This window comes from Cajanus cajan, chromosome 3 (assembly GCF_000230855.2).
Source record: "Cajanus cajan strain Asha chromosome 3, NIPB_CcT2T_4, whole genome shotgun sequence".
Lineage (NCBI taxonomy): Eukaryota > Viridiplantae > Streptophyta > Magnoliopsida > Fabales > Fabaceae > Cajanus > Cajanus cajan.
Genome location: NC_138519.1, coordinates 66,397,766 through 66,409,685, shown reverse-complemented (window position 1 = coordinate 66,409,685; position 11,920 = coordinate 66,397,766). Strand labels below are relative to the sequence as shown.

Genomic DNA, 11,920 nt, shown 5'->3' with positions numbered 1-11,920 from the left:
TTTACTTTGTTAACCAGTAAAATAAACAAAAAATAGATAAATAGTTGGTTTGGATTAGGTTGACTCAAATTTCAAAAGTACGAACCCGATATTCAAACTACTCAACATCAAATTTCAATTAATTTGGTTTGGGTCCAACCCAAACCGAGAAAAATACGAACTAATTTAATTGATTCACTTCAAATATTTAAGTTTGTTGCCATATCAATGAATACCAAAAAATTAGTTTATACATTAATCAATTTATAAAAATTCTTCTATATTAGTTTCTCCAAAATATATTTTTAACTTATGTCTTAACAAATTTTAGCTAATAAATAAACATGTTATACATATTTTTCATTTTTAATTTGATATCTTATAAATGTTTTTGAAAATATTTATCAAAATAAATTCTAAATTGTGCATTTCAACATAAGAGAAAAGTAGAGTGTAAATTACTCATATAATTATAATAATTTTTAATAATTAATTTTTATTTTTTATAAAATTTTCAATGTACTTTTAGTAAAAAAAAAATTATATTTGAAAGTGCCTTACTCTAATCGAAGCTTTTTGTAAAATAATCTTTAATAACATAAATGTCAATCTTTTCAAAATTATCACATATTAATGATTTGGGCAGGATATAGATAAAAATAAAACAAAAATTAAATTTGATAATTATAACTTTCTTACTCTTTAGAGAAAAAGTTATTTCATTGTAAGTGTTATAAAAAATCATTTTAATTCTCGCAATGATAAAAGATGGCATAGAATTTATTAAAATTGTAGTTTATATATTAAGAAAAAATAATTAACTTTTATTTGAAAATTTAGTTATACATTTTCTAAAAATGAAAAAATTAAATCAATCTCTACTTAAGAAAAGTGGGTTCTTCATGTGATGAAATCGTGATAAGTCGATGATATGAAATAATCTTTGTACACAATAATAGACTATATGTCTAATGTGTTTATTTTGAATGAAAAGTAACGTAATTTTTGTTATGATTGTATTTCAGAAGCATTCTTAACTATCTTTGACATTTACATTTTCTCTTCTTTTTTTTATTAAAAATTGTCACCTTTTATATAAATGTATCATTCTCTAATCTTCTTTCCCAACTCTCTTAGTTTCTTTCACTCTCCCTTTCTTATTCTCTTTGTTGTGTCCTTGATGGAAAAGGATCAAGGTTCACATGATATGGACTTCTTATTGGGAGATAATTCATCGAGTCCCTCTAATTGTAATAACTCAAGTGAAAGCAAAGAGAACATGAACTCACCAAACCAAACAAAGGAAGAAGGTGAACTCCTTTTGAATAAGAAGCGAAATCGAGAAATCATTGATGAAAATGAGAAGAAGAGTATTACTAGTGGTGAAGGAACAAATGGAAAGTATCTAGATTCTGACCATGAAATGCATCTATCAATTGAGAGAGAAAGGAGGAAGAAAATGAATGACATGTATTCTAGTCTTCAAGCTTTGCTTCCACCACGTCCTTCTAAGGTATGTGTTCAATTTAGTTCATTTTCATTCTTCAAGTTCAAAGTTGTTTAAGGGTAATCATTAATTTCAATAATTTTATTGTTTACAAATATTTTCCTTATATTAATTATTGAATCACATGTTTCTATTTCTCTTTCATTTGACTTAATTTTTTTTCTTCAAAAATGATGTCTTTTTATCTTCCGTCAAATTGATCTGACACATATCAAGTTTCAAAGTTTTTTCATCCTTTTCTAACATGGACTATTAAGAATTTAAAATTGACACAATCTTTTCTGTCATTCCATGTATTTAAAAGTCATTATATAAAAATTTATTTTTTTAGAAATTACCTATAAAATCGATATGTATTTTTCTCTTTCACGTCTTTAATATTTTATATCTATGCTCTTAAAGTTACAAAGGAAAATATTCAACTTTTAGATTTGTTCTATCCGCATCTCAATCATTTAAATAAATTAGGAGTGTTCATAAGATCATGTAAACAACAAGGCGATATAAACACTTAATTTTGGACTCAAACGAATAGTAATATATAATTTTTGTTGTAATTTAATTTTATAAAATCTAACCGGTGAGATAAATAATAATTAATATTTTAATTGAAAGGTATGTGTATGACGAATTAAAATACACGTGTTAATTGTAATATTTTAATTCCAATTTATTGTATCAAAACAATTATCATATTTAATACTACTTTCGTTCTTATGTAGAAGAAATAAATGAGAGTATTATTTTTATCTTAATTATAAGAAATATAAGTTTACTTTCAAATGTATTAATTGATCTATCCTCTTATCCTCTTAATTAATTATGAGTCTATTAATTAGTCATTCAATTACATCTTCAATGAAAATGGATCATTTATTTAATTACTAACACTATAAGTCATGTTAATAGGTCCTAAAAAGATATTTCTTAATTTATGAGCATTGTCATTAAATATAACTAACACTAACACCATTTAATTATATGAATATTTTTGAAATAAAATTTTAAATTATGACATTATTATTAAAACTAGTTAATTTAACTACGGTCTTGTGTATAGAATAAAGATAACATTTTTTATACATAGTATAAAGTAAATTTATATCGTTAAGACTTTATTTGAACAATTTTTTTAATATAAAACTAAATATATTATAATTTGTATTTATTATATTTAGTATATTTTTAAAATTTTCATAGACCACCAAATTTCTAAGCACAATTCTGGGTGTTCATTAGTTCACATCAATGTAACGAATTCCACAGTTTAATTCAAATTAATTACATTATTTCAAATTTTTTTAAAGTTAGATTCCGACCCTAACCAAACCGATGAAATTAAACTTTTATTGGCTTAGATATCGGGATTATACATTGTAAACCCAATGATCTAAGACTCAAATCAGCCACTCTTACAACCTTTCTTTTAATTATTATAGATGAAGTTTTATGGCATAAATATTCTTTTTATTGTATTTAATGTTATTTTTTATTGGTATAAAGCAATTTCGTTTGAATATGTTATTTGTATCCTTTTATCGACGAGGAGAGATCCGTTTATTTCAAGAATAAATTTACCTAAAATTATTCTGTTCAATAATTCATGTTCTACATTAAATTTTAACGATCTAACCATTGAAATTAAAATTCTTTATGCATAGATCAAATCTGTAAATTTTTAAAAAAATTGAAAATTATTTGATACTTCGTTTCATTAATTCAAATTGACAGATAATCAAAAAAATATTATATATATTGATTTGAATAAATGAAACAAAGTATCAAATAGTTTTTAAATTTTTTAAAAATTTACAGATTTGATCTATTCATTAAGAACTTTAATTTCAACGGTTTGATTGTTGAAATTTGATGTATAACATGAGTTATTGAACGGAATAAGTTTATGTAGACTTACTCTTAGAGTAAATGGATCCCTCCTCTTTATCGACATACTTATGTTTGAATTTTGGAATGAAATCATGTATTTTTTAATTTTCAAAAAAAATTAAAATTTAATTTTTTATAGTAGAAAATCCAACTAATCCGAATTGAACCAACTTATTAATCGGATTAATTCGATTCATGTTGTAAAAAAATAATAGGCAAATCCGATCTAATAAAAAATGTTTGGTTTGAACAAAATATAGTTAATTACATTAGTTTTATTTTCCTAAAGTCGAATCAAATTGACTTGTAAATACTATTAGATGATGTTTGGTAGTGGTGAAGTTTTTTCATACTCATGAATCATGAATCATGATTTATGAGAATTATAATTTTTTGGGAGTTATGATGTTCAAAAATAATTAAAATATGTTTAGTTACTCATAAAAGATCTTAGAAATATTTATACATGATTATCACGAATTAAACATTTTCATGTTTGGTTATAATAGTACATTCATGGATTTATAAATATTTTTTACAAAAATATTCTTTATTAAAATAAACTCATCATATATATCTATTTACTTAAATCTTATTACAAATATGATATTAAAATATTTTAAAAAGTTAAAAACTTATTAAAATTATTTAAATGCAAAATTCAACAAAAATAAATAAATAAATGCTACATTATAATTAAGAAGAATAAAAATATATTATTTTATTTTATTCAAATAAAAAAAGTGTAATAAATATCATTAAAATATAAAAATAAAATAAATTTTAATAACATTATTAAAATTGACAAGATAAAAAAATAATGAGATATAAGAGAGAAAAATAAAAATATGAGAGGCAAGGTGAGAAGGGAAGGAGAATGAGAGAGGAAATGCAAGTGAGAGAGACATATTGAGAAAGAGAAATAAAAAAAATATTTTTTATTTTAAAAAAAGATACCGTAATCTTTTCATATACATAAAACTTTTTCCTAATTCAGAAAAGTTGACCGCAGCAAATAACTTGACCGAACATCTTAAAATAGAAATCTTTGTATACTTGCTCAATTCCTTTAACTATTTATGCACATCTCACTCACAACAAATTAAAACCGTTGAACAAAGGTTACATGAAATCTCTTATACAAAAAATGAGTCAAAATTTTTTTATTGTAATGATTTGGTAATATAATATTTGTTTAACATCTCACTCATTAATAATATATGATTTATGCAATTATTATATATTTGATTGCAAATTTGAATTCAATGTGGTTAGAAATGGTGTATTTAGATGAACCAATGTCATTTCATCTCTATTCAATTGTTGAGATGTCTAATTTACAAATAATATGGTTCTTAATTACTTTTTAGACATGACTCAATTTAAATCGTTGGATGTAGATCAAATATTATAATTTTATTTTTAGAGGCGTTTGCCATACAAAATAAATTTTAATTTTTCAATAATAAAAAATATTAGTTTCTATCAAACAACTTCTGTACCTGTCTGAAGGGTACACTAGTAATCTTCTCGTACTCTGAGGGTCGAACGAGAGTTCCAAACGAATATTTCGGTGAGAGGGAGGGTACCTGCAAAAGGCACTCCGACGCTCAAGTCAGGACAAACACAAATATCAATAGTAATTAATGAACAGTGACGTTATCTCGTGACATGAGCTATTTATACCGACATTAATGGACCCTGATTTCCCTGGGCCCTGCAACAGGATTACCGTATTAGATAATACGTCCCTAATGGGTTTATCAGTGTAATTAACCCTTAATTCTTGATTAGGGGTAATTCCTGAGTCCATGGTGTACTGCACTTGGGACTTCGGCTACTCGGTAGTCGATTGGGTGTCGACTACTAGGTTCGGCTATTCGATAACCGATCGGGTGTCGGCTATCCGGTGGCCGAGTGCTCTTACCTGTACACCTTCTTTATGAATCATTTTTTAACTGTACTAAATCAAAAGTGAGGCTTATGTGACAGAAAAAATTGTTTGGCTATGATGTTATGACATTTGAAAATTTCATAGGCGGATAAATCAACCATTGTGGATGAAGCAGTGAACTACATAAAAGATTTAGAGCAAACCCGCGAAAAGCTTGAGAAACAGAAACAAGAAAAGTCACAATCTGCGTCTGCTCTCAAACAAATTATGGCAACTTCTAGTTCAAACGCGCTTCCTGTCCCTGAGAAGCAGCAAGTAGCTTTCGATAGAACATGGGCCGCTTCGAATATGGTCATGAACATTTCTGGAGATGAGGCCCAAATCTCCATCTGCACGGCCCATAAGCCTGGCCTCATGACCCACATCGCTTCTGTGCTGGAGAATCACAACATTGATGTCATATCTGCTACTATCTCTGCCAATGGTAATGGAAAAACATCCATGATCCAAGTTCATGTAAGTTTCAAATTCATTTTCAAAGTTACTATACTTCTGATTAATTAATTTCCCATACATTAACTTAGCAAGCTCTCTGCATTACTTGCTTTCAATCCCGTTTATATGATTTGGTTTCCTAATGGAATATAGGTAATAAGTTTCTCTTACATCTAACAGGTATTATTAAATTTAGGTAGAATTTCAAAGTCAAAATGAAAAGGTATAATGTGATATGGATTCAAAAGTTAATGTTTTTAATTTATAGCTTGTTCAGCAACTTAAATAATTTTTCAAAATAACGGGTGAGATCGAGTCAAAGTCAAAGTCGAACAAATATGAAACATTATTACCAATTCTAATTAGGAAAGGAAAATTAAATGTTCATTACTATTAAAAAAATATTTTGCTGATTTAAGAGGCTATCAATCCTCGCAATAAATGTTAATTGTGTAATTCCTCTATACTTATATATAAGGTAAAAATATTTAAATTTTTTGAACTAAAATATAAACAAATTTTAATTAAATCAACATTATTTAATGTTCTTAAGTCAAAAATATCATTAAGATAATAAATGAAAATACTATCTACTATAGGTGTAGTTAAAAATATTTTAGTAATGTAGTATATATTTTATTTGAAATCATGAAAATTAAATATATTTAATTAACTTTTTTAATCTGTCTAAAATTAGTCCTTTTTTTTTCTCTTATATATAAGTTTAGAGAGAGTAGTAATAATAACTTGATATCAAAATATGTCAATAAAAAAAAATTGTAAAATAAAATATTATATTTAGTAGTACATTTAGGAGACAGTGATAATCCAACAAAAAAAAATACTTATACAAGTAATATGAATATAATTTAGAGTTTGTTTCGATAAATTTTTTCAAAAATATTTTTAAGAAATAAAAATCTCTAAAAACTAATATTAATTTGTAGGAGTACATAATCTAATATATGTAAGCTCTTCGATTTTAACTTTTTTAAAATATACTATATTTTTTTAACTTACGAAAAAAAAATCCTCCAAAGTATCATGGAGAAGATTATTGAATTAGTTTAACTAAACTGAATTGTTGATCTTACAGGGAAAACAAGCTTCGGGTGCAAATTCAGTGGAGGAAACTTACAAGCAAGTGGCTGAAGAGATTATGCCATGGATCGCTTAAAATTTTGGATGATAAAAAACTTACATTATCATCATGCTAGAAAGTTTTTATGCCTAAACTTGGATGGTTCTGAAGGCAAATAAATATATAAATGCTTTCATATGCAGGCATGGGCAAAGTGAGCCCTTCTTAAAATATATCTATCTTTGATAGAATTTAAAGTGCATTATGATCTAAACATATAAGATTTTAAAATAAATAATTTTTTTCTGTCTCATTAAAACAAACTCACTTTATTTTTAAAAATAAACAAATTAACTGTGCACCAATATGCCATAGGTACAAGTGAAATTAGGTTTGGATCTCTTATGAAAGGTCTCAATATCTCTAATTGAGATTATTTATTGAAAAAACAATGTAAATATTTCACATTAATAACATAGTTACTAAAAATATTTTTTTAATTTGTTTTAAAATTTTATTTTATATTCTTTTTTCTTCTCAAAATTTAACTGTAATTATATTCGAATTTTCTTTCCTGTATCATCCACTTCCATAAATTTACTTTTGTTTTTAAAATCTACTCTTTGTCAGACATACTAATTTGAGTTAATTATGCATATTCTTCTCTTTGTTCTTCTTACCACCAAACGTTGTAGACGGTCAAATAATTTGGCCCAAGTGAAAATTTAAGTGGGCCTATAGAGTTATGAGCTATACCTTATTTATGATTTAATGATTTAACTGTTAAAAAAAGTAAATAAATACTTTAATTTGGGTTTCCTATGGTTATTTTTGGGTCAATGGTTTCCTACCAAAACTTTGTAGATGATCAAATAATTTGGCCCAATTAAGAATTTAAGTGGTCAAGATCACAAATAATCAACGTAGCCTGCCTCTTGCCTTATTTAGTTACATCTAATCATGTTGATGCAAAAATTTTAAGCCTGGCAGTGGAACAATTTCTTTACTTTATAAATAATTTAGTTAATCACCATAAATTAATATTTGTTTTTATGTCTTAGAGTCTATTTAGATATAGATTAGAAATGTTTTTGAACATTTCTCTACTGAAAATAAATAAAAAAGTAGTTTTTTGTAAAGAGATTCTCAAAATTTACTTCTAAATTTGTATTTAAACACATTCTTATATGTGAACAATTCATTTTATAAATAAATGTATGCATACAAGATGCAAACTGGCCTCAGCGTCAAAAACTAATAGTGAAACCAAATATATATCAGACAGTGTGTACTTCAGATGAGAATTCGCAAGTGTATGATCCAGAACAATAGTAGTCACCATCATGGACAATGGGGCCTTCACAAACCCCTCTTAGTCCTTGACAACAACAGTTCCACTCGTGGTCTCTGAACCCTTAAACAGGAATTGCACTATTCTGGAATCACCGACCTTTAGGCAATGGAACTTGAGAACCAAAGCAGTGAAGAAGAGCACTACTGCACGTGTGGCTACTCACTTTATTAATTTCAATAGTGTGTGAATGTGATAGTTGAATGCAAAAGAACCCCATATGCATGGCATGCACATAGGTAGTAGTAGTAGTAGTCGTCATTGCTCACTATAAGACGAAGACCCTTGTGCTAGTGTTTGAATTGTTGTCTGCAGAAAGCATCCAATTGTGCTGTGGGACTGCTGAAAACAACTCATCAAGCACGCGAATGAACAGAACAGCCTCATTGTCAAGCATGAATGATATCATCCTCCAATTAAGAGGTGAAACAAAGTAAAAAATCAATTTGACTTGTTTTTCTTGGAGACACCCAAAAGCAGCAAAGCACAGATCAGATGAATATGAATGATTAATGAAATCCCACCCTGCGTATCTCTGCATACAGTATACAATCTCTGACTTGAAGAATACTTTGCTGGAAAGGTTCCCCATCAACTCTTTCCATAGGTGACGTGTTTGGCCATGTTGAGATGAATTGAGTGGTTGGTGTCCCAAAAGGGGGAATAAAAGATAATTGGAAAAAGCTAAAAAGGGTGACAGTAGAGGATGGGTCCCGAGTGCCACATATCCTGAGGTTGGAAGACAAAATAAAGCGACCGTGGATCAGAAACAAAGTTAGGGTGGGCATGTGATGTGTGAGCACCAGTAGTGGTAGTAGTAGCCATCACAAAAATTGAAAAAGGGGTGAAGAGAATAACAAATAAGCAAGCACCTATGTACCCATGTGATACCATACCATGGTTTGATTCTCACCAACATGTGACCATTATCCCCTCTATTTGTAAGCCACATAAACCATTTTTCCCAGTCCTTGTATTAGGACCCACCATGTTCCCTCACATGTGCCCCCTTTCCCTTTTATTCAAAGACGTTTCAAACCCGTGCAAGCCCCCTGTTCTCACTCTTTTGTTCTTCCTCAAACTTCATAGTCATAGACTAGTACGCTATTCTACTACAAGCTCACAGCAATGGCCCATACCAATACAATAGCCTTCCAGTAACTATTGTTTCATATACTTTTATCGTGTACTGTCAATTCCTTTTTGGTACACTTGCTATGTCAATTATAAAATACTATCACGTAAGTTTGAGCTTAACTTTCGGAGATTCCAATTCCACCCACACCCACGTATCATTTTTCACCAATAAAACAAGAAAATAAAAAAATCTTGGGGTCACGGTATGGTCCAGAACAACGTTCGAAATCTGATGTACCAAAAAAAGGATGAAAAGGGGGGTACATCTTTCTTCTTTTGTGAGCAGTAGCAGCCACCATGGATAGAAGTCACCAACATAATGATTATTCAAAATGATGTTCCTCGGAAGTCAAAAACACTTCCGTCTATGGAGCTAACAGAAACGTGTACTTCACCGAATGGCAGTGAATGTTTTCTTTCCACCCAATAAACCACAAGGTTCCCACATGCAAGCAGATTCACGAATACTAACCAAACCACCAACCAATACAATCATAATGGGGGAGAGAAAAAAGGAAAAAAGTTAGCTCTATTTTCCATCTTACAAAAATTACAACCTCTGATGTAACACTTTGCTTTCGTTCTTCACAATAATCGTTACATACAAAACAAAGATAAGAAAAATAATTAAATACAGAATTGCAGTTCTATTTATTTACCAATCTAAACAAAAAAAGAGGAAAAAAAGACTCTAATTAAGCTTCAACTTCACAATCTTTGTCCATTTTTTTTTTCCTTTCTTCAAATCTAAACAATTTTGTTTTTCACTAAAATTATGGAGATTATTACAACAAAATGGTCAAAAAGGAACCACAACGACCTGGCTGCATCCAAAATCGTCAGAAATTCCGATGGAATCTTGCGGCCACGAATCCCGAAGAAGCTTCAGCAACATCTGCGCCTTCCTCTTCGCTCTCTCCGTGCAATCGCTCTGCACCAGAAGCAGAAGCTGAGTCAGCACCCCCGCCGCCACCGCCTCCCGCTGGCACCGCTCCGATTCGGAGCACAGCGACAACAGCGCTCCGGCGGCGTACTCCGTCGCGCGGTCCGATATCTTCAGAATAATCTTCACCAGCATCGGCACCGTCAGCGCGTGGCCGGCGAACGCCGCGCATCCCTCCGGAATCCGGCAGAGGAGCTCCACCGTCGCCAGCGCCCTCTCCGCGTCGCATTTTTCAAAGTCCGCGAGGCGGTCGACCAGCACCGCCGGCGCGGCGGCGGCCACCGCCTTGTGGCGCGTCTGCTTCACAAGACACAGCGCGAACAAGGCCTTGATCCCGATCTTGAGCGCGCGCGGGTGCGAGATCGGATTCCGGAGCAAATCCACGACTCCGTCGTAGATTTCGTCGACATTGCTGACCTGCGCGCGGAGCTCCGGCGAGTGCGTCCCGGCGACGACGATCTCGATCAGCGCGGCCGAGTTGACTCGGACGTCGAACGAGTTGTGAGACAGCAGCCGCGAGAGGTAGTTAATCTTCTCCGAGTCGGAGGCGAGCGCGGCGCATTCGGACTCGGCGAGTGGAAACATGACGAGTAGCGCGAGCGACTCGTGGCGCAAGTCGTCGGCGGCGGCGTCGAAAACGATGGAGAGTAGGATCTGGCGGACGTTGTGCGAGGCCGAGGCAATGAGGGAGCGGTTCTTGTCGGAGTCGCGAGCGAGTTGTCTGAGTCGACGGAGCGAGTTGAGGCGAAGGTTTGCGGGAGCGGAAACGGAGGATGTTTGGTTGAGAAGGGAACGAACCAAGGCTGGGTCTGCGGGCTGTTTGGGAGTGGGGATTCGCTCGACGCCAAAAGCGCGGTTATCGACGCACCACTCTTGGATAAGACGGCGTAGGGTGTGGTTAGGGATTAGGGTGAAGTCGGTGAGAGTGGCTCGTGTGACCGGGCACGTTGTGTTCCCGGTGCTAACCCATGACTCGATGCTGGCTCGGTCATAGGTTTGACCGGTGCAGACCGTGACGGGGTCTCGCATGAGTTCGAGCGAGATTGGGCACCTGAAGTGGTAGGGTATGTGAACCCCCAAATCCAAGGGTTCTAAACTCCCGGGCATTGTAATTGTTATGACTTATGAGATAAGAGAGAAAGGGAAAGAGTGTGTCTCTGCGGTACGAGAAATGAGTAATGATAAATAAATAAATAAATAAATATTAATATTAATATTGTGGAAAGGAAAATAATTGTGGTAAACGTAAACTTAAACTAAATCTGAAGGGTCTGCAAATTCTCTTTAGGTATGTCACGCTTTGCTTTCTCTTATATGAGATGAAACAGAGGAACATACCCAACAGGCACAGAGAGGGACTGGCTCTGCCACCCCCTGCCCCTTATCTGACTCCCCCACACGTGTGGTGGCATCTAACTCGGAATCTAACCCTGGTTGGGGAATGGCAAGGGATTGGTCAAACCAAATATGCCACTCATGGGTCCCACATTTCCTATTGCTGCCTAAAATCTTACTCCTCTCAACATCAACTACTTCCGTCTTCCCCTTCATTTATTACCCCATCGCCCCCTCTTCTATTCTAACTTCTTCTCATCAAACCTATGCTGCCACCCTTTTCTAAAATAATATTATTATTGCTAATACTT

At 32.2% G+C, this 11,920-nt stretch overlaps 2 protein-coding genes across 2 annotated transcripts; one reads left to right on the top strand and one right to left on the bottom strand.

Annotated features, from left to right (window-relative positions):
• Positions 1 to 673: 673 nt before the first annotated feature.
• LOC109816148 (transcription factor bHLH95) lies at positions 674 to 7,496 on the top strand. Its single transcript, XM_083071109.1, has 2 exons — positions 674 to 1,492; positions 5,412 to 7,496. The coding sequence occupies exons 1-2, from the start codon at positions 1,079 to 1,081 to the stop codon at positions 5,829 to 5,831; spliced, it is 834 nt and encodes a 277-aa protein (XP_082927235.1). The 5' UTR covers positions 674 to 1,078; the 3' UTR covers positions 5,832 to 7,496.
• A 556-nt stretch (positions 7,497 to 8,052) lies between these two features.
• Positions 8,053 to 11,671, bottom strand: LOC109816137 (U-box domain-containing protein 26). The gene is made up of 2 exons (XM_020381018.3): positions 10,160 to 11,671; positions 8,053 to 9,798 (listed from the first exon to the last, which is right to left on the bottom strand). Exons 1-2 carry the CDS (start codon positions 11,379 to 11,381, stop codon positions 9,659 to 9,661), a joined length of 1,362 nt encoding a protein of 453 aa, XP_020236607.1. The 5' UTR covers positions 11,382 to 11,671; the 3' UTR covers positions 8,053 to 9,658.
• Positions 11,672 to 11,920: the final 249 nt, after the last annotated feature.

Bases quoted from the DNA above. Each gene is read 5' to 3' on its own strand.
- LOC109816148 (XM_083071109.1), top strand. From the start codon at position 1,079: ATGTATCATTCTCTAATCTTCTTTCCCAACTCTCTTAGTTTCTTTCAC. The intron at 1,493-5,411 runs GTATGTGTTCAA...AAAATTTCATAG, and splicing joins TTCCACCACGTCCTTCTAAG to GCGGATAAATCAACCATTGT.
- LOC109816137 (XM_020381018.3), bottom strand. From the start codon at position 11,381: ATGCCCGGGAGTTTAGAACCCTTGGATTTGGGGGTTCACATACCCTAC. The intron at 9,799-10,159 runs GCAGCCAGGTCG...TGGTTTGGTTAG, and splicing joins AATTTCTGACGATTTTGGAT to TATTCGTGAATCTGCTTGCA.